This window comes from Dermacentor albipictus, chromosome 1 (assembly GCF_038994185.2).
Source record: "Dermacentor albipictus isolate Rhodes 1998 colony chromosome 1, USDA_Dalb.pri_finalv2, whole genome shotgun sequence".
Taxonomy (NCBI): domain Eukaryota; kingdom Metazoa; phylum Arthropoda; class Arachnida; order Ixodida; family Ixodidae; genus Dermacentor; species Dermacentor albipictus.
The window spans coordinates 36,813,367-36,837,011 of record NC_091821.1 but is presented as its reverse complement, the minus strand read 5'-3'; the positions used below and the strand labels follow the sequence as shown (position 1 = coordinate 36,837,011).

The 23,645-nt window shown below is 46.0% G+C and overlaps 1 protein-coding gene across 1 annotated transcript in view; it reads right to left on the bottom strand.

The window, feature by feature from the left end:
* LOC135901064 (cytochrome P450 4c3-like) overlaps positions 1-23,645 on the bottom strand; it is a 187,420-nt gene that overhangs the window by 137,105 nt on the left and 26,670 nt on the right. Inside the window, exon 2 of the mRNA XM_065430732.1 lies at positions 6,467-6,579. Within this exon, the coding sequence (XP_065286804.1) occupies positions 6,467-6,579 (113 nt within the window). The remainder of the gene's footprint in view (positions 1-6,466; positions 6,580-23,645) is intronic.

Genomic DNA, 23,645 nt, shown 5'->3' with positions numbered 1-23,645 from the left:
ACATTTCGATGGGGGCGAAAACGCCCGTGTACTTAAATTTAGGTGCACGTTAAAGAACTCCTGGTGGTCCAACTTATTCCGGGTACCCCACTACAGCGTGCCTCATAATCAAATAGTGGTTTTGGCACGTAAAACCCTATAGTTTAATTTTAATTTTTTAACCTTCACTGCTTACAATTAGGGGCCCTAACATCTAAAATACTGCGAAACTCATGGCATTGCATGGACATCATCGGTAGTGCTTTTTCACGACGCGAAGGTAAAGAAAACAGGTAAAAAAAGCTTGGCCCCCTTTTTTTCTTCCCCCTTATTTTATTAAGCAATCTTCTCTTTTTATCTGGCATAGCAAACGCAGGGGAAGTTCAGTAATCAGTTCAGTAATCTGCGAGTGTGGAGCCACACTTGGTGTTTAGGTGACCCTTTGGTGTTCCTTTAAAGCTTCTGTGCTACCTGGGCCGAAATCACAGAGCTTGTCGTTCATAAGTGTTTTTTGCCATTGGCCGGTCGCCTTCGCTAATATGTCGGACATCACGATTGCTATCATCTTCACTTACGAACATTTCTAGCGTAATTACGCACTTTTATCGCCCATAAGGCAGCTCACAAGGCAGTGAAAGCACTTCTGTGCTTCTTGAAGGTGATCGGCCTGTGTGAACGTCTTCGATTGTGTTGTGCCGTCCACCGCGTGCATTCACCGCGTCTTTCCTTCCTCTCCCCATCTATCACATATCTATACCCTCCCATCGTAGGGTAGGAAAACAGATTGTTTGCCTGATTAACATACCTACCTTCTCCCTTTTTTCTCCTCTCCTCGTGAATACGGGCCCAGAATTCCATATAACAACGGGCGCTGGCAAATCTTAGTAGTCGAACATATTAGGGAAGGCGGTCAACCAACGTTACAAACAGTTCTTGCGAATGAAAATATTTGCGCAGTTGGGTACTGTCTCCCACCGCCGTTTATCTCTTGAAGTTGGACCAAAGGAGCTGTACGACATGCAATGGAAGAACTTGACATTTCCTCTATAGATGCCTTCTTTTACTGCGCGCGCTTGTGGCAGCGGATAAATCTTTGGGGGCCGGCATAGTTTTAGATCTCCATAGTGTTTGTTTGCTTGCTTGACACCAGCACGTGTTGACACGTGTTGAAAGCTTGCTTGACACTAGGTTGTCACTTGCTGGACACTAGCGCCTTTCGCTTGATTCTGTTCCTTTCACAATTGCTTTCCGCGTACGACTCATACGGGGTGATAGTGTAGGTGTAAAATAGACTACTGGTGGAGCGATAGTATATTACTAAGCTTAGTTTAATGTAATTTCCCAATATTGGCAACGAGTATCCTAGTCCAGGGGCATTGTTCCTGAACTCTGTCAAGTTCCACCACGTTGGCCTTTTGAGCCAATAATAGAGGCCGTAGCAGCCCTGTGAGCCAATCAGAACTGACAATATGGCGGAATTTGAAAATGTCCAGATTAGCACCTCAAGCCGCAATGACGAACCTACATCGAGAAACAAGCATATGTAACCATGAAAAGCGACAGCATAAAGTAAGAGGCAAAACAAAGCGACTTCAAGTTGTATACGCACAAAACAAAAGCAGATTCTGTAAAAAAAAATATTGACAAAAAGAATATGCGAAGAAACACAAAAGCACGGTAGTGCATGCATAAGCAACAGAAATATTACAAGAAAAAGCCTTGCGAACAAAACCGTCTCACAAGCGGGATACCATTGCGTAGCGAAATATGCTGAAATTAAGGTAAATATTACCCAGTTTCATGATGTGAACTGACTGTACAATTAAGAGCTACGCGGTGGTGCTTCAAGGCAAAAAGAAAGAAAGAAAATCTTCACTGTACGCATCACTGAAACAGCGCGCAATGTGACCCGTAGCGCCTACTCGAGATCATTTCTTCACAATTTCCTCGTTCAAAGTAACCAGATGTTACATCACCCCGTCATATGTAGCGCGTTACGCAAGTCTGAGTAAAAAAAAATGAAAAAGAGAGGTTCTTTCTCGCAGCGGTCAGTTTTTTTCTGCTCAGACAACCTCTTCGTGAAAGTGTCGAAACTGTAATCTGCCAAAGTATATCGGCCGATTGCATCGACTATCTCCGCGAGCGGGACGCGCGCGCCGTGAAAGCGCGCCTTTTCGACCCAGCGGTACGTGCCGCGCAATGCAGCAGCAGCAGCGATGGCTATCACCGGTCTGGCAAATGTGTTTCCAGGCTGACCCACATTGGCGCCGACACGTACGATTGCGAAGCTTCTGCGCTCTCTTCCTCGCATACATTTGTGCTTTATTTTTTCATTTGTATGAGCCGTTTCTTCTTAAATTTTATTTTCATCCACGCTTCGATGCTGGCGACTCGAGCGATGAAGGTTGCTCAATTTCTAGAATCCTCGACAGGAAAACGGATATTGATGTTGTGTATAGACCGGTTCTTCACCGTTGCCAGAATTTTCTGACGAACTGTAAGCTGAAAATTCTTGTTCCCTCTGTGCTCGGACGTTTTTGTTTAACTGAGGCACACTCATATGTGCACGAGCCTCTTTTTTTTTCTTTTTTTCTTCAGCCTGTTAAGTGTCCAACGCACATGACTGTCGGCCCTATCAGGGCGCACATTCGCCGTGTTACACGCATATTTAGCCATCACTAGGATTCCCGGCCGACATCGAGCTACATTTTCGCGACTGATACCCCCTTCGTGAGAAATATATACCACCAAATTGTACACTAGAGGTGAAATCTACATTTCCTCTATCCTTCGTCAGCTTCAAGCGCACATGTCTATTCCCGGCATCTCGAATAAGGCTGATCACTCGTCACTGGCTCTGAAGAAAGTTGGTGCTGCTCTCGTTGCACCACACGTATACGAAGACCGCATGCTCTATATACACTCGACTCTATATGACTCGACTCTGCCAACCAGCGTCTGTAGGTGCGGTTGCCGTGCCAAGAAAACAGGTCACAATTAACTTGAACGTGTCACACACAACGAAATGCGCAGCGACAGTACTTACAGCCCTCTTTGCCGCTGTGAACTAGTGTGTCAACGATAAGTGAGCACGTAAATTGGTCGTGCTTTGCAACTCGAAAGCAACTCTTCAAGGCATCCGTTCTGTCTTACGTCCCGGAACGTGTGAGCAGTTGGTGTTCGAACTGGAAATGCTGCACCCCACCCCCCACCACCCGCGCCCGCTCAAGCACATTCGAAAAAGAAAATGTATGGTCAACATTGCATATATGAACACACGAGTGTATGGGTGACTATGCAACGCGTATAGATTCACCCTCATGCAAGCTCCTTACAACCTTTTCCTACGCGGCAGAAATTATTCTGCAGTACCTATATTTAGCTACCACCATATTCTTAGCCGTAAGAAGTGTTCCATGGTCACTGGTAACATCGACATCGCTCACATCATGGCCGTCGGCAGGCCCCAAGTGAAGCCATTTGGCGACGCTATGGCTCGCAAGATGGAGTGGTCTACACAGACGCAGCCAGACACCCTCGCGGCGACCTCATGACCGTGGTGGTAGCGGATCACAGCGGAGGATTGATAGAACACACAACAATCACGGCTGGCCGAGTGGTGGAAGCGGAGGAAACCGCGATTGCCATGGCCATGCATGCGGAAGCGAATACCGTCATCAGCGACAGCAAGCAGGCCATCGGCAATTTCATCCGCGGTAGAATTTCCAAACAGGCGTACCATGTCTTCACACGACGCCCCCTAAGTGGCTTGAAAACCCTCGTGTGGACCCCCGCTCACTCGGCTGTGCCCGGCAACGCGTCGGCTCAGGGTTTGGCTCGAGATCTCGCGCGCCGAGCCTCGTCCGCGGATGCGGACAGCGTGAATGAGGAGGAGAGACACGGGGAACCCTGCGAGACTTATCATGAAATAGCCCATAGGTATCGCTTGAGCCGTCGCGCGTTCCCACCACCGGCCAAGCAACTCGATAAAACGCAAGCGGTCGCGTTTCGGCGACTTCAGACAAACACATACCCATACCCCAAGGTACATTAACAAAATCACAGGGGGCAAGGAAAGCGACCAATGTAGGCTCTGTTCAGAAACAGGAACACTCACACACATAATGTGGGAATGCACCTCGCTCCCGTTTTCTCATCCCCCCGTCAGCAGCGAGACTGACTGGACAGCCTGGCTCAGTTCCGTGGACGTCGACCGACAGCTTGAATTGGTGGACTGGGCGGAGAAGGCCAAGCAGGTCCAGGGCCTTACTTGAGCCCAATCCCTCAGACACGTCCCCCTTTACCCTTCCCCCTTTCAATAAAGTTTATCACCATCACCACCACCTTCGTTCGCTACTGCTAGCAAAGTATGCCCGACGACCTTGAAATCTCGTGCCGAAGAGTTGTTCGCTTCAATAGTTTTCACGTCAGTGCAGTAAGGGCTGCCAGCAGCTACACTAATTCACTCGGCATTGTCCGAACATAGCTTACAATAATTGCACTATCTGAGCGATTCACCCACTCAGCGCCGCGTAGTGGCTCGAGTCGACCCATTTTTTTTCCTTCTCGAACACGTTCCAATGCATAATCATTCGGGGCCATGGTCGGGTAAGGTCGTGCAAGCTGGCAGGAAGCAGGGCGGCAGCCGCCGCCGGCATTTACACCGTTATCCCACCATCGGAGCCCTTGTAACACGAAGCACACTGCCCTGCTTTCCGGCTATGCAGACCGGCTTTTATTTTTTCGTTCATCGAATGCTTGGGTCAACTGCACGCAGCGTCACAGAAGCTGTGCAAGTTGATGCGAGCAGCTGCGCACGGCGACACTGGTTTGAAGGTTGCGAGCTTGAGCTCAATTTTGCCACCTTGCATTACATTTTCGCGCGGTTCGTAAACACCGGCATGTGCTCGCGTCTAAAAAGCGTATTAAGATACTATTGGACCCGCCCTACTCCCCTAAATAGATTTTGACAGTGACTAACTTCATCCTGCGCAAGAAATATTGAGGCAGGCATGCGTCAAACGAAATATTTCAGCATGTGCTGAAGCTCAGACTCCGTACAAAACTAGTACAGCCACGCGTGAATTTAGTATATCTATATGTTGTGGGGCACTGTGCTCTCTCGGCAATATATAGATCCATGGCCATAGATACTTGTATACCTATGGGGAGCACTCGGCGTTCATCTTCTCATCGGGGAGTATCTACCGTCGCCAACACTGAGACACGCTCCTAGCAATCTTACACCTGGCTGCTGTCCAGTCGATCAGCCTCTAAATAACCAGCGAAGTTGACAAGTGTAACGGTTTGGACAAGTTGACACATGTGAATTTCACAGACGTAGCACACGATATACAAGAACTTAAACAAGAGTGGCGTGGATACAGTGCTAAACGAATCCCGTCTCTCTCTCTCTCTCTCTCTCTCTCTCTCTCGCTCTATTTTCTCACTTTCTTTTTGGTCCTTGTTTATCCCACGCTACGTAAAGCGCTTGTTTCAGGAAATGCGCTCGAAATCGCCTAAACATAGGGAAGATGGGATAATGAAGCTATTTCGTTTGTATTTCTTTTACGAGAGTCAAACGCCTAAAAAACGACTCGATGTAGTAATTGGAGAGGTAATTGGCAACCGCGACGCCTGGCAACCGCGACGCCTATAGTAGACGCCCGTAAGTGGCGTGACTGCTTGCGCCTCACCGTCGGGCAACCTTGAAGCGATGGTGACGCTTTATAAGGACGTTCGCGTGATGCTGGCCCCCACCTGTGAGGCACAGTCCATAACGTCACTCAAGGGCGTCTTCTGTGGGAGTCACAGTGGCGCTCTTGGGATGTTCAGTTTCGCTTTTCTGTGTGAAATTGGCCGGAATTGATTACGCTCTAAATAGCAGCGTCAATCTGTCACGTTTCTTGAAAGGGCTACGAGCGCCTCTGACGGCGCGCTTACAGTCTTCCATTGGTATCAATCGCGTCGCTCTTCTGGTTAAAAATGTATACTAATTTGTACAATCACTTGTCTAATTACTACATGGAGTGATCTTCAAATGTATGCCCGCGTCGTAAAAACAATAGAAAGCAAATGAATTAATTATCTCATTTTCTCTATTTATAAATATAAATTAATAATTCGATATCAATTAAGGAATTTCGAGCGTGTGTCAAGGCAAAACCGCCATAAATTCAAGATGAGGTTGACTGCCACGTGGAAACAAGCTCGGCTATATGATACACACACCGTGCAAGTGAAGCTGTTTCGCTATAGTGGAGGAAGCGACCGTTCCGTGCCCTGGCTCAGTTGACGCACCTTGTGCTTGTTCATTCGTAAACAGTGGTGTCTCGTACCACCTAATGCATTGATTGCGCAGGTGCATGAGAGTGCTCCTTCGGCCCAGGCGCGAGAACTCTCGTACACCAATTCAATTATGCGGAACGCTTAACGGAAGCCATTGCACTCGATAATTGTCATCGCAAAGCAAGGGCGCCGCACTCACCTCAACCGCTTCCGGCTTGAAGAGCACGACGACGGGCTGGAACCCCAGGTAGGTCTTGAACACCCGCTCCCGCTCGAAGAAGTATGTCAGGCCCACGAGCAGGCTGAACAGCCCTGCCGCAGACAGAAAAGTACGAGGAGGGGCCTTGTGAAGTGCTGCCGCTACATTGGTGCGGCAAGAGGTATACACTAACTAGAAGCATTAAGTTAATGCTATTAGAGTGGTAGATTACGCCTCTCGCAGCTGCGAATATGCTAGAAAAGAGGCAAATTAAAAAAAAGCGAGTGGCGACGCCATTTTTAAACTTCCTATCCACGCCCCCCTGACAATATGTTATTATGTAATTATTAACTGTATTTAAGGAGATGTTGCCAGTAGGTGGCGCGCGGCTACTTCTCCTCTGTGACAATATAGAGATTGCCAGCGTTTTTTGAGCTCTATGTCACTGTTTCGGATCAAAAAAGAAAAAGAAGGATGATATATTGTATTAGAAGATAAACAAAGTCACAGCCTGTCAACATTGGTGGGGAACTATGGAGTCACATTGACGTAACCGGTGACGCGTTTCGGGCTCGAAATTTTAAAAAAGAGGGACGTTTGGACTTCGTTTTCCTTTTCCTTACTGATGAATCTCCCTCAGAATAATATAGTCTAGAACAGAATACTAAAAAATAGTCTGTCAGTCCGCATAGACATAGTGTTTCCCTATACTGTCCTTTTTGAGCTTCCGGCATAATGGAGATTTGTCGCAGTTTTGTGCAAATATTTGCCGGTTCACTTGATGATTCTGTTTTTATTCGCTAATGTTTAGGATCACTGTTTAGGATGACTAGTTAGATCAGTCAACCAATCAATCAATCTTTATTTGGCATTTATTCGTTTACAATATGAATGCTGAGACAAGAACTAAAACCTGCTGGTTAGCAGCTTCACAAGGTTCTTGCCCTTGTCAATGGGAATTGTTCTGCCCCTGTAAATGGGATATTTTGTTCTTTTCATTGCCATAGCAATTACATGAACATTACAGGTTGCGCATGGCGCGGTAGCGCCTGCTGTATATTGAAAGCGATCTGCGATGGGGACAGAGTGCGCCGAGTGCTGATAGCTTCGTATGCTCTGTGTTCTCGCCGCTTAGTTCGCGTTGAAGCGAGAGGCAGCACAAATGTCTATTCACTCGCTGCTGCTGCCGCGCTTCCTCACTCAGTGTTTTGACTGCGGGTGTACGCTGTCATCGAGTGAGATGTGCTCATGTTTGCTTGTACGCGCGTGACACAATGCTTGCTAAATTAGTTAGCATGCCTATGTTTACAAGTTTATTCGGCCGATAAAAGTACTATCCTTACTTCGTATAGTCGTCTACTAATTCGTACAGTCGTCTACTTCGTCTACTACTTTGATGTTGTTAGGTGACATTGTGACCACAATAACACCTATAAACTGTAAAACGTTTACCCTTATTTCAACTGAATCACGCATATTTCAAGCTGCCTCGCTTGTGTATCCTGAAGCAGGGTTCGTGTACGGACTAGTTAGTATCCCATTTCAAACTTGACTTACAGCGCGTACACAGGCAAAAGAACCGAAAGAACGACGAAAATGAGCGCTGACTTCCAACTGAATTTTTATATCGAATAACGAGCATATATACCCAAGACCTCAAGGCAAAAACACCCCCTCCAAAACAAGAAGCCAGCATGAGTTCACATTCAAAATTCAAGCGAACCATAACCGCCTCCTTAATACGAACGAAATATCATATAAGACAGACCGGTCTGTCATATATAGGGCAAATAGGTAGATGTGTAAATGTTAGACTGCAAGAACATAGCATTAAACTGCGCAAAGGGCGAGAGGGGTCTCTAGGTGTTCATTGCGCAAAATGCGGCTATATTCTGTTCTTTTAAAAGTCCAGTATCTTGGCTAGGCATCCTAATGAAAACACTAGACTTATCACTGGAGAAGCAGCGGTCACTGAGGGGGACTCGGGTTAGTAAGCCATGAATTACATTAACAGATAAATAATTTGCTTTCTTGAGATTGCACATGCACTCTCGTTTGTCTTGAGGAGGCTGTTAAGGGTTTGTTTGAATTTTCGTTTTTGACGGAGCGTTTTTGTCTTGGTGTCTTGGTGCATATATGCTTGTTATTCGAAATAATAATTCAGTTGGAAGTCAGCGCTTGTCTGCGTTGTTCTTTCGGTCCTTTTGTCTATGTACCCGCTGTAAGTCAAGCTTACCGGTCCTGCTGGTCACGATGCATAAATGTCTGCGACGACCAAGCAGGCCTACTGAGATTTTTTGCATAACTAATATGATAATACTAAGCACTTATTTATTGTTGGCTTCGAAGTAAACGAGCGTGGGCCGCTTTGATCACTTCTCCCGCGGTATCTCAGGGGCTATGGCGTTGCGCTGCTGATCTCGAGGTCGCGTTTTCGATTCCGAATGCGGCGACCGCATTTCGACGATGGCGAGATGTAAAAACGGTCGTATAGTCAGATTTAGGTGCACGTTAAAGAACTCTAGGTGGTCAAAATTAATCCGGACTCCCCTACTACGGCGTGCATCATAATCAGATCGTGGTTTTGGCACGTAAAATCCCATAATTTAAGTTTTATCCCTTGCTTTCTTTTTTGCTTCAGTGTGACAGTTTTCCGCGCAGTGAGACAATGAATATGACGGTAGTTGCCGAATCAAAATTTCACCACACCATCGCGACTTATAAAGCGAAAAACATTTATACGTCCGCAAGTGCTGCCCTCGAACGAGTGTATAAACGCAGAATCTGCGCTGGTCGTCCTATATACCATACAGAGCGGCCGACGTTTTTTTTTTCATTTGTTTCATTTTTTGCGGGCTTACGTTAGGAAGCCAGCATCAAGCAACATCATGAAAATTTGCTTTTGATGGGACTGTTACAAGCATTCTTGCGCTACGAAGGAGCCTCCTGCGAACATGTTTGCACAAGTTTGTAGCTTTCCGGCAAAGTCATAAGTCGGAAAAAAAAGAATGTGTTCATGTAGTGTGCGAAATAACTTTTTATATACCCTGAAATACAGAAAGCAACCGCGACATACGGTACTCAAAGTGCCATGTTTTGAGTAGCGTAGTGGAAGGCCGACCGGCTCATGCGTGAGCGGCCGAATCGAGCATGCACCCAGCAAGAAGTACAAGGGTCCATATTGGCCGGAAGAGCGAAAACCGAAGTTACACTTCATCCAGCAGTCCCCTAAACCCAGACCCATTTTCCACCTAATCCGCAACAGAGGACGAGAGCTGCCTCCGTCCTTGAAATAAAGGTTCATTCATTCAATCATTTTATTTCTGAAGTTATGAGGTGTATTCGGCCGATCGTTGCGGCAACCAGATTAATTACAAACTCTTAGCACGGTAACGTTTTATAAAGGGGCATATTGGTGCGCTTGGTGTGTCGTCTTCTTTCACGTCCGTGTCGGTTTTTATGTCACGCAATATCTTTTAAGCAATGGATTACCAACTTGCCCGGAATGCTGCTCTCATTATATTCTCAGAAATTTGTGCGCAAATGAAATTGTAACCTTTACTTAAGTAACCATTAATAAAGGGTGGTATTCTCACATTTCTTGTGCACGTACGAAAAGTTATACAGTAACCTTTAGTATAGGTACACGTGGCCTTTTAGTATTGTAATCTCCAGTCTTGCAAGTCTTCACCAGCGCGTCCTTCTGCGCATACCCGTGAATTTAGAACAGTGACTGTTCAGCCATCCGTCAAACTTCACCGCAATACACTAGCGTAACTCACCGAGCAACACTTTATAAAAATCATATTGCGAAATATCGACCGAATTTCAACAACTTTCAGTTACCAGCGTCTGGGGGATACTCTCTTCTGAAAATATAGGCGTTTAAGGCACTAAGTCGTAACTTCGCTGCGTTGTGGTAGCGCTTTGGTCAAGGCTGAAACGCCGATATAAATCAGCAGGGAAATTACGACTAAATGCAATAAAAGCGTATGTTATCAGAAAAAAAAGTATCCTTTGGACTTAGTTAGCGGAATGTTGTGAAATTTCGGACGATCTTCTGAAATATCATTCTTATTGCTATAGCAATTATATGGTCATTCGAGGCACATTACAGCTTCATAGCGGCGACAGACATCAGAACTGGCGCAATAGTCAATACAATTATTTAGGAGCACAAATTTACTAATTAGCTATGTTTCCTTTCATTAGCGGACATGTCATTGCATACTGAAGGCAGCGAGTACTAAAACCATGCGAATTAGCCATAAATTGTGCCTGGCACCAGTTTCGAGAAATTGGAAGTCAGAGTCTGTAGTGAAGTGCGTTGCTAAGCTATTATTTCTGCACGCCCTACAGGAAAATTGCGGAACAAAATATCTCCACTGGAACAGCAATGCATTTTATGGCATGTTTGCAATGTGTTTTTTCAGACTATTCAGCGGCAGAATGCTTCCAGCAACCGGATATGGAGTGCTGATTGGCCAGCTCACATAATTCACATAAGTCCGGACGTCCGGACGTCTCAATTTCGTCCTTGTCTTTTTCACGCGTTGTAAGCCTCACGATGTATTACCAACAAGCCCAAATCACTGCTTTACACCAGCTTTGCCGTTAACCACAATTGGTCATTTACATGATAATCAGTCAAATATTCATAATATTCGTACTAACGATTATTGCACAAATTCTGTCGCTATAGCTATAAAGCTTGCTCACAGAAATCAACATTTCGTGTGACGTTCTCTATTTTTAATATTCAAAAGATAGTCTGGATCAGAGCGTATGAATCACCTTTGCCTCCTTGCTATGATACAGCGCAGGTCGTTTAAACAAGGCAGCTTGCAGCAATTAGTATAGAAGGCACGATGTATCAAAAATGTTGTACCTAGTGAAATAAGCTGGCACATACTTCGTAATTTCAGGATTAAATGTACAGCATAATGTGCATTAAATGTGCAGCATTCACAAGCAGAACAGAATAATTGATGAAATACACTAATGCTTCTTTTGTAGAGATGAAGGCATTGTATACAGGGTCGACCCGTAACATATTTCTTTGCGGCGGACCACGTTGAAAGAAAAAAGTTTTCTGCAAATAGTATGATGCCGTCATCACATTATAGTAAGATGTCTAATAATTGTATTTCGCACAAGTGGAAATCACGAAATCTGAAAAAGTGGTACATTACAGAATCACTACGCATTTCTGCATACAACATTGCTTGCATCGAAAAGAAATTTATGAAGTTATGAGGCGGCAGCACCCATATTCTGGAAATGATGTGAGTGGCAGCTGTGAGAAGAGAAGCTGACACAAAACATTGGATAAAAATGTCATGATTACTTTATTTGCTTATGTAAAACAAGGTAACCCAAGTTTTCCCTTCACAAGCAGAAATACATTTTGCCTGTGTCTGTCTTTTTCTTCACTGCCATGAAGAAATAGTGAAAAGACTGCACACAGCGCTGCGTGGTAGCACAATTTTCTACAGCAACACTAGGAATGGTGCAATTAGACAGAAATGTTGGAGGTGCGTGTACACTATATGTTTAAATACAAATACGCGTACACATAAGTTTTAGGTTATCATAAGGAAGACGATCTCATCCTCTTTGCGAGCACAATCATGTATGTTTGCTGTCAATATGTCATTTGCTAATTCTCCGATCTCTTTGCTGGGTAGTGGAGGCTACAAGGACAGAATAGTAATCTTACTATCTTATGGTTACTTGTTAGTGTCGCACTGCAAACAACAGCAATTAACAAGTATTGAAAGATGCACAAATAAACCACAGACAGATAAAGAAACTACCGCAGAACAAATAATTAAACCCTCATAATTGGTGTATGCTGTTCTCTCTAGGAAATTTCGGTAACAATGAAAACCAAAGATTAAAAAAGGGAATGCAAATTAATTCCCAAGTCAGTTCGTACTCCCTTCCAGTACAAACGACAACACCGCAAGAATGGGACAGTCTAACTGCAAAACCCAATATCAAGTGATTACAAACTGAATTACTGGCATTCATATTCTTTAACTAAGGGTAGTTTGTAATTCATTTGTAAACTATCCATATCAGTCTGACCATATCAACACAGAAAACCAGTTCTGTGCATGGGGTTTAATGCCGTGGGTCCATACGAAAGTGCAACATAAACTTGAGCTTTAAGAATGACCAGCCTGGGGACTGATAGAGGTACAAAAAAATTCAGAGCCATTACACTCTGTGAAGGTGGATGACCAGTGGAACTGTATATAACTATAAAGAAAATAAAAAGCTGGCAGATCCCACGCTTTGTCGGAATCGATGTTATGCGAAGCAGTGTGCGAGGAGCCTACCAAGTTAACGAAACGACCATGAGAACAGCAAAACGCAGGCGGCTGTTTCATGACTTACATGACACGCATGTCATGACCGAACATCTGTGTTCGTCATACACTCTTGTCTATATTATGCAAATTTCGGTACATACCAAGTTAACGAAACGGCCATGAGGGCACCAAGGCGTAGGCGGCTATTTCATGATCTACATGACACATATGTCATGACGTTCACGTCATGACCGATCATTTATGTTCTCCATATACTTTTGTCATACTATGCCAATTTTTGTGCATACCAAGTTAACAAAGCGACCACTTGAGCACCAACACGTAGGCGGCTAGATAGATACTGTCAAAGTTGCAAATGTTCGCCAAGAAATGGTTCGCATTTAATAGTAATCTACATACAGTTATGTCAAAGTGTCACAGAATCATGCCTAAATATGCTAATATTCTATAGTTTAAAGATGTTGCTGTTCGTTTGTATTTGTATGTTTCATTCCTGCTCGTTTGGCCGGCCGCCATTGTTGCCTCATACCGTGAGTGCCTGTTCATCGCTCTACGAGACCTTACTGAAGCGGCTGTCGCCCACTGTCATGTGAATGTATACCGGCGCGTTTTTCTCGTGTGTTAGCGACTGGGCAAAAGCGATGCGTGTCTGCCGTTCTCCAATGAACCAGACATTTACTTCGCTTTAGGAACCACTCCCTCATATACGTTAAAAATGGGAAAAAAAAGAAATAAGAATAACATGTATGTAATACACCCCATTGCAGTGTACGTAAGTCTTACTACGAAACATCTTACTCACCCTAAAGAATAATTATTCCTCCTGCTCGATGTTTTTATTCTGTCAGTCTTACAGCTTTTACAGAACTCCAGCGTGCCCCCGCGTGCGACCTTCCCTATACGCTCGCTGTCAGTGGGTGTCGCGTTTCAGGAGATGAAACAAACCCGACTAAAGGGAGCATTGACACACAAGAAAATATATATATATAAATATATATATATATATATATATATATATATATATATATATATATATATATATATATATATATATATATATATATATATATATATATATATATATATATATTCAATGATCATAATGTGTCCGCTTTTAGTTTTTGTATAGGTATACAGGTCTATGTTTTGCACCACGGCCTAAAATGCCTGCAGTGGTAGCGGAGGGCTTTCCAGCAAATTGAACCGTATTGATAACTTATGCCACAACATCGTTCGCCACAATACTCTCCATATGTATGTTCACAATATTTCATGTGTCTGTGGCGTAGTTTATGCTATAATGGCACGTATGCAGTATAGATCACTGACCAATGAATTGCTGCTGTGTGACTTGAGAATGCGCTTCAGCAAGATTTAAACTTTTTTTGACATTGCGAAACCAAAGATCCCGACTGGTACCAATAAAATTTTAATTTAGTCCAACTTGCCTCAGTCCCCCGGCCGCACACCATATCGTACAGCTTAGTTCCGGCTGAAAGAATCATATCAGGATAGCAATACGACACAATAATCCATAAACTTGCAATCCATACGATAGATTCCCTGAGCCGCCAAGTACGACTCCTTTTGTAAGTTACAATTTAAAGGTCACAAAACGTTTGGCGTTGCAGTAACCTTTAAAATAGACGCTTCGACACATGTAACTTCTAGCCGCGGCGGAAAATAGCAAAAACACAAAGACCAAGGTGTTTTAGAGATCGAGTAACCTTTATGTTATAAGTTACTTGCAACTATAAGTTAATTTAAGGGTTACCGTGTTAAGAGTGATACACATACAGGGTGTCCCAGCAAATTTTAGCCACAGTTTAAAAATATTCAAATGCCACGTAGCTGGACAGAACACAGGTCATGTTGTTTGCCGTCGCTTGGAGATACTCAATATTTTTTTTTCATTCCGCCTAATCAGATAATTAGGCTTCATTAATCCATAAACTTATCAAATATTATAATTAGGTGAAAAGAGTTCATGAGAAAATTGTAGAGCGACATGAAAACTGCCGATACAGCTATCTGTTGCTCAGTACGTGCTACATAAACTGTTTTTCAGAGCGTGAAAGAAGCCCGCAAGTGCACGCAAAATTGTCGCGTGACTGGCCGCTCGAGACACTTTGCGTGTATTCGCGGGCTTCTTTCATGCTCGGAAAAACACTCTTATGTAGCACGTAGTGAGCGACAGATAGCTGTAGTTTTTCGTGTCGCTCTACAATTTTCTCATCGATACCTTTAATCTAACTATAAGATTTGAGAAGTTGATTGATTAATTAAGACTAATCATCTTATTCGGCGGAATGAAAAAAAAATAGCTTATCTCCAAGCGACGGCAAACAACATTATTTTGGTTCCGTCCAGCTACGTGGCATTCGCATATTTTTAAGCTCCGGCTAAAGTTAGCTGGGACACCCTGTACCTATGGCACTCGAAAAGTGCCCTTGCGAAAGCTCGCTCGCGCAAGCGAGCTCGAGTTCATTCGCACCCGCCGTGGTTGCTCAGTGGCTATGGTGTTGGGCTGCTGAGCACGAGGTCGCGGGATCGAATCCCGGCCACGGCGGCCGCATTTCGATGGGGGCGAAATGCGAAAACACCCGTGTACTTAGATTTAGGTGCACGTTAAAGAACCCCAGGTAGTCAAAATTTCCGGAGTCCTCCACTACGGCGTGCCTCATAATCAGAAAGTGGTTTTGGCACGTAAAACCCCAAATGTTATGTTCGAGTTCATTCACTTCGTCACGATTGTTCCTGTTGCGCCATCCTAAAGCGCCATGAGCGACTAATGGCGCGCCTTCTGTAATGGACGGACTGGAGCGCCTGCAGTTGCAACTGCTTGCAAAAGCCCTCGTGAGGCGTGCACCCTCGCGAGGGCTTGAGCCAGCCTGCACAGGCGCTGCCGCGAAGACCGGCGCGGGCCCTCGTGAGAGCATTTTTTTGTGCGGTTCCAAGTGCTCCTACAGGAGCAGAAGACGCTATAATCCCGGTGTTGTACTTGAGGTAATCCAATCGGCGCACCCGCCCTGGTTGCTCAGTAGCTGCGGTGTTGGGCTGCTACATAAGCACGAGGTCGCGGGATCGAATCCCGGCCACGGTGGCCACATTTCGGTGGCGGGGCGATCGAAATGCGAAAACACCCGTGTACTTAGATTTAGGTGCACGGTGAAGAACACCCAGGTGATCCAAATTTCCGGAGTCCCCCACTACGACGTGTCCCATAATCAAATCGTGGTTTTAGTTCGTAAAACACCATTTCTTGTTGTTGTTTTTGTTGTTGTTTTGCAATCGGCACGCGTATTCCGCCTGAACTACCTGTAAAAGTGGCCCTCAAGACTTCTCCATACGGTTAATGTAAATCAAATATTAATTTTACGTAGTAGTTCTGCGAAAACCCGCAAGGTGGAGAGATGTAACTTATAAAGGGGAAATCAGACATCCACCCGTTCGTAGCAATTGCTACAAATGAAACCCATACGGGTTCCTCGAAAGAAAAGCCTCAGAGTTGAAGGAAAATTCGTCCCGGGCCAGGACCAATTTTTCTTGAACTCTGAGGCTTTTCTTTCGAGGAACCTGTATGGGTTTCCTTTGTAGCAATTGCTACGAACGGGTGGATGTCTGATTTTCCCTTTATCAAATATTAATTTGAACGCACTCTGAAGCATCCATTGAGCGTAAAGCAAACGGGATCTCCACGCCGTCAGATCATGCATGTGCTTAACAGATTACCCCAATATTACACCTGTCGTACACGGAGAAAAAAATAAGAAACGAAAACAGCACACTGTCGACTGAAATATCCGTCGAGCTTTCTTTTTTCACTATAAATACCCTGCTATTCTCCGTGGCTACATGCAAGCGCGCCCTTTTAGCGTCACACACGTAAGAGAGAATAAATTGCTGCTATATATGCGCCGAATTCATCTGGGTGTTACGACTCGAAGGAACCACGAAGAAGAGAATTGTAGAAAAAGCGAACCGAGAGAAGATAGGGAGCCGCGCGTGCTACAAGTTTGAGAGGCTCGAGTGAGGATCGGAAAGGAAAGCGCCGCGCGAAGATGTGTGCGTAGACGCAGGCTACGAGCACCGCAGCGCGCCAGTCCAGACACGTCCCCACAGCTGCCACGAGAAAGCGCAGCATGAAATACACATACACGTATGTATTAATATACATCTTTTGCATACACACTAAGGATTTTACCTCTTTGGATGCACAAAGGGGCCTTGTTTGTCCCATGGTAAACACCCTTAGCACTAAAGATGTAACATTGATGGGGTCAATCAATAATTCTTTTCTGGACGACTTTTTTTTGTGGCGAATGAAGATGGTGACAGCTGCGACAGACGACAACACAACGTCATGAATAAACTTTAAGTTAGCGCGGCCGAACTCTAGCGTCAGAAATTTTCGTGCGCATCAGGGCCCGTATATATGTGCAGAGAGCTCTAACGCTAGAACGCCTCGCGAGAAAAAAAGAAGAAAACACAGAAACTCCTCTGGGAGTTTTCAAAGTATGCGTAAGCATTGTGCCACTTGCTCATCTCCACGCAGCCGAGTATCATTATGTTATGAAACTTGGTCCGACCAGTATAAACGACAGCGCTGTGGCGACACGAACTGGACGGCGGCGCAAGGTAGATTGATGACGCAAGCAAACTATTGTAGGTGGCAGACCCATGGTGCGCTGACTACTTTCCGATCATTATAAGCTGTTATCTCTCTCGAGCACCTTATCCATCCGCGTCGAACCATTATCAACCGCGATCAAGCGTGCTCCGGCATCGGGTACGTATGGCGCCTGCATGCCGCGCGGGCCCTATGTTGAAAGCGATCTGCGATGGAGACAGAGTGCGCCGAGTGCTGGTAGCTTCGCGTGCGCTGTGTTCTCGCCGCTGAGTTCGCGATGAAGCCAGAGGCAGCATGAAGGCCAATTCGCTCGCTGCTGCTGGTCCTATCTCGAAGGCAGACGTCTTATACGACGGGCACATAAGTTTCCTTGTTGGGTATGCAAAGAAATGCTTACGCATTTAAAATGCCAGCCATTCGTGATGCTTGACATATCATTAGCCAAGGCGGCCAGCCGATGGCAAAGAGCACTTACGGCCGAAAAGCTTTGTGAATTCGGCCCCACGGACTCAGGTGCGAAATTTTTAGAGCGTATGATGAAAATGAATCCAATTTTCCGCATCGCATTTAATCGTATATCAATTTTAATCAGCTCCTTTCCTAGGCCTTCGCATCACTTTGCAAAGATTCCAACATGTGCGGTGGATCAGCAATTTTTTTTTTCATGAGAAGCTACTCACCCTGAGCGACATCAGAAGGTTAATCAATGTTGCGCTGCATACATAAAACGCGATGTTCAAACTATATGCATGCTTCTCTCATGCCAAAGAACGTCTCTAGAACGGAATGACCTGTATAACGTAAGGACGAACTACGTCCACGTTCTTGTGGGAGCGGGGCGCTGCGCGACTTTCACAATGAAGTGACCTGTCTGCTTCTCTATCACCACTTACGGCGCCCTTGCGCGGGAATTCCCGCCGCAAGCATATCCTTCTGTAATGCGATAGCAGGAGTGCGGAAGAGAGCGGTCGCCGACTTCTCGTTTCCCCCTCTCCATCGTCATCGGCGGCGGCCTTCCCTTTCTCCTATCGAGGTCGATTGAGGCCAAGCGCGGGGTAGTGTTACGCGACCGCGTGTGCGTCGCCCACTGGCGGCTGAGTTGCACGGACGACCGTGACACGGACAAGTCCGAACCAGGTAACGGGGCTTTGTGCCGCCCAGCGCGGTCATTCAAATGCGCCTGAGCGCGGCTCTTTACGCAATCGCCTCGGGCCGCCGCCGCCGCCGCCGCCGCTGCTGCTCGCAGCGCTCGGCCGAAGCTCGACTGCCTTCCACCCGAAGCCCTTCTGACAGCCGGTTCACTGATCTTCGCAGCTACGACTATTGGCGCTGACGTCGTCCGGCTTCGCTTGACCCGTCTTTTGTCGTCGCCTTGATGGCTCGTTTTTCTTTTTTATCTCTCCGTCTTTTCTTTTATCTTTTCATTTGCCTTTTCTTTTTTACATCTGCGTACTACCTTTACATCTGTCGCCACCGCTAGCTGCCTGTTATACTCTGTTGCAACTGCATTGCAATGCGGAGAGGTTGAGATACAAGATACCTGCGCTACTCCAAAGATAAAAACTAAGAAAAGCAGAGAAAAGAGACAGCCGCCAGGACGCACACTTAATTTATTATCAAACAGCAGTCTGCTCTACAAGAAAAATACGGGATGCTCTATAGGATTGCTCTCGTAGGCTTATCTCCTCACTTACCTGTCGATAATCGACAAGTAAGTGAGGCGATATGTACTTAGCTACTCGTACTACGTACTACTGGCAAAGTCATATGCAAGGACCAAACAAACAGCTTTGTTTGAACACCAGGAACAGCAGCGTAAATCGGGAATGACTGCGATGCATCAACCAAGGAACTGGTTTTCTCTGCTCGCTTTATCCGATGAGTAGAGACATGTTCTGGCTACGTACTCCGAGAACCACTTTACGCCGTGTACACGACCATACCGACCCTCTGTGTCAAAGAGGCACTTTATTCGCTAAGCCGAAAACATGGCCCTAATATGACATCTCTAAGTTCCTTAATGTATATGACGATGCTACCGAATAACTAGAGTTAAAAGAGTGCACATGGAAAGTGGGAGTGACGCTCCGTGATTAGCCAGCATTTCGTTATATAGTGTGCATGTTTCGACGCGACGCGATACTGCATAGCTTCCCTTTAAACTGTAATACATGGTGCACTGCGCACAACAGCATGGTGGTGTTACAATCTTATCATGCATTTACGCACTGTGAATACGCACATCGAATACGCACATCGTAAATAAATACCAGGAAAACAAGGAATGAAATATCGAAGGTTTACATTTGTGCCACAACTGTACGCAATACAGGTAAAAATGTCATGAATAGACGCTACATTATGCAGGAGTCGATGCGAGAACTCGATATTTTATGTTGCTGATCGTGGCGCTAAAGTTGGCGTACTAGTGCAAGTGCTTCTTGTCCTTGTGGTTAAAGATACGTAAGGACCTGCAAAAGATATTTGCATATTGATGCTTCTTTTATTTCTTTTTTTCATTTCTCCATTGCCAACCAGTCGGTACGCATGACCGAAGGCAGTGGCTACATGCCAGTGTCCAATTAGCAAGCTGATAATTGCAGGCATAAAATGCATCACGGGTACGATTGCAAGGCACAGATCTCGCCCGTTTCTGAACACTGCCGTGATCCAGTCGCCACGCGGTTATAGAGGGTCAGAGCGGAGAAAGCGAGAGGGTACGGGTGGCGAAAAGGTGGAGGACGAGGGGGGGGGGGGGGGGAGAGGAGGGACGTACGCTTAGCAGTAGACGTGACGAGTCTCACGCATGCAGCAGCTCTTCTCGGGCACGCGGAAGGAAGCCGCTGTCGACCCGGGTGGAAGTGGGAGGCGGAAGGAAGCCACGCGCGTGCGGGCGCGCGAGACCGCGAATGCCGGGAGGGGCGCCTCTGACACGGCGGCTCGCGACGCCGGCCGCCAAAGGGCGCGCTGTTGCCGCTACCATCGCGCGAGAGACGCGAGTAGCCTCAATGAGCACAGAGCGAACTCGTGTTGGATAACCTGCGACAGAAGTAAAGGGACCGTCCTGCTGCGATCAAAGCGCTTTGTCGCGCGTTTCTTTAATGCGACGCGCTCTTTGACCTTTTCCTCGGAGCCTTGCGGCCGGTAGGTTTCTGTCTTGCCTCGTTTATGGCCTCTTCGATAAAAATATTTGGTCAGACGCTGCCACATATTTAGGGGCACTTGCCCAATGGTCCAATTGGGGCTAGCACAACATAAAAAACATTAATGAAAAGCGGCGATATCGTTGACTGTCATGACCTATTCCATTATTACGTAGGCGTGCTTTAGAGATGCCTATCAACCGACGTTATCTGTACAAGCGTTAGGTCGGGACTGATTATTTCATCACGCATACCAGAGGTGCATTCACCGGCACTACTGTGTGGGTCAGCATTCCGGGCTAACTGCACCCTTGTTCGCGTGCCTAACCAGTCTGAAACCAATGTCCTGATACTCCGACGAAGTAGGACGAGAAAGCTTCGCTTCATAATATTCGTAGTAACTCAGGACGACTGCTAACAACAAACCATTGGTCACCTTCACCAACCATGTATCGCATTGTTTTTAATGTTTGGTTAGAGCCACGTACTAAAGAAATACTGCCTATGGCAGAATTCGACCAGCTTTTTGTTCGTAACTGCTCCTTGCCGTCGCCCGGCTGCCTTCGCTAATGATATGTCCAATATCAGGATTGGCTGAAATTTTCTCTTGCGAATAATTCTAGCGTAAGAGCTTCTTTAACAATGGGCCCTGCACCGAATTGACAGTTTTTCTTTTTTAAGTGCTCCTTGTCACTGACTGGTTACCTTCGCTAGTACTTTGTACAGCATCAAGATTAGCTAGAATTTTCTTTTACGAACAATTCTGGCATAAGACCTTTTTTGAGAACGGCCCTCGGGCAGAATTGACAAAGCTTTTCGTTCGTAAGTGCTCTTTGCCACTGACTGGTTGCCTTCGCTAGTACTTTGTCCAGGGGGAACGACCATGAAATTCTTGCATTCGGTTGGTGGTTTCTTCTGATGCTGAAGCTTTTTCTAATTTTGTGCTTCATCGTGCATCAGCAACACCCAGTGCTGTTTGTACTGGCCCTCAGGACTCCTACTTTGCTGGGAGACTCTCCCTGCAAAGCTTGCGATGGAGGAGTTGGTGGTGGAACCGTCTGGCGGTAGGGACAGGCCTCCCGCTGCAAGGAAGCACCTCAACACTTTAGTGGCATCAGACGCTGGTGATTCCGAATCTGATGCAAGGTAGGATGACTCGGATACCTTCATACCTGCTAAGCATCGGCGTTCAAAACGGAAGTCGTCGACGTCGTTCTCAAGTGAAGCGGCCATCATATACAGCAGCGTCGTTACTACGACAGTAGCCTTCGTGCCTGTCAACGTCGTGGTAAGCTTGAATGACATCTCCAAACACAAACTTCATGACTTTCTCTTCAAACTGGCCTCTGGTCTTATTCAAGAGGTTCGAAAAAACCCATGGAAAAGTATCGTTGCCGTTGACACAACAGATGAAAAGACGGTGCAAACTCTACTTGGCCTGTCTCAACTCTGTGGTGTCAACACGCGGGCTTATATACCACAGAGTCCGAGTGTAACAGCTGGTGTCATATCTGATGTTGACCTAGATCTTAAAGACAACGTTTTCAAAAGCATGATGATTTGCACGCCACCATGCAAAATCATCAGCGCTCGAAGGCTCAGCTCGTCAAAACGTGTGAAGATACTTTTTGACTGTGAAAAGGTATCTAGCCACATAAAGGCTTGACTGGTGCAATATCCAGTTCGACCTTTTGTACCAAGGCATTTACAGTGCCGTAAATGTCTAAAAATTGGTCATGTACAGGGTTAACTGCAAAATTGTTGTAGTCTGTGCCAGATGTGGTAAAAATCACGACGTAAATTCTTGCGACAGTCTCACATCTCGCTGCCCTAACTGTGAAGGTGAACACTTGGAAACAGACAAAGACTGTTCCACATTGAAGGAAAAACTAAATGCTCTGAGAAAGAAAGCTAAAAATAAGGCACCAGAAGAGAAAACCTGTAGCTATAGCGCACATCCAGCGGCTGCAAATGCTACAGCTGAATATGTACCCGCACGTTCGAAGAATAGCGCAGACACCGTGCATCGGAGGGAAGGAGGGAGGCGGAACTTCTGTCTCTCAGCAACATCATGACCGGCGCTTCCATCGAAAGCATCAGAACTTGTCTTTACCGAGATCACGCCTCCGAAAGCGTCCGAACCAGCTTCTGCCAAGCACCCTACCACAGCAGAAAACACTGTCAATAGGGTGCCCAAAACGGTCTCAGTCAACGACAATGTTCAGGTTATCAACCTTCTTAAGGTGCTTGTCAACATCATTAGGTCACTGATTGCCGGTCGTCATACACCAGCAGCGTTAGCGGCAGAGCAACTTCTCGAGGCTCTCGTTCCAGTTCTCGACAGCCTTCACTAGAAACAATATGAACACTTGTCGAAAGCGTCGTCCATTTGTGCTGCAATGGAATGTCAGGTCCCTACGACCGCGGCATGCTGATCTAGTCCTTCAGCTCCCCCCAATGAACACCCCGCCAGATGTTATAGGGCTTCAAGAAACCAATGTAAGAAAAGAATTCAGACTTCCAGGCTTCGTAGGTGTCCACAGCAACACTCAACGCACATTGCCGGCATGCGGTACTTTCCAGTGCACGGACGTCACGCATCCACGAAATGCTTCAGAGAGAGACAAAAGAAAGGGGAAATGCAGGGAGGTTAACCAGATAGGTAGATCCGGTTTGCTGCCCTACGCTGGGGAGAGATGGGAGGGAGAGGTAAAGTGATAGCAAAGTAGAGATAAAGATAGAAAGGAGCATAGACATACAATCACAGCCAAATACTGTCACCGTATACCGTCACCACACAGCGCAGTAGCACTTGCAGCACTATAAACATCTGTTCAGGCTACAGCCGCTTGTCCAATTCAAAAGCACCGTTGTACGTACGAGCTGATCTACATTTCGCAGTTATTGACATAGGTGACATCTGCGACGGCGATCTTGAATGTGCGGCTGTTGCTGTAAGTCTCAGAGATACAACCACGGCTGTGGCAAGCATATATTATCGACTGACGCGGTTTTCAGACTCCTCATTACTGGAGTGCATAGACTCTCGTTGCGGCCCATCATTTGTG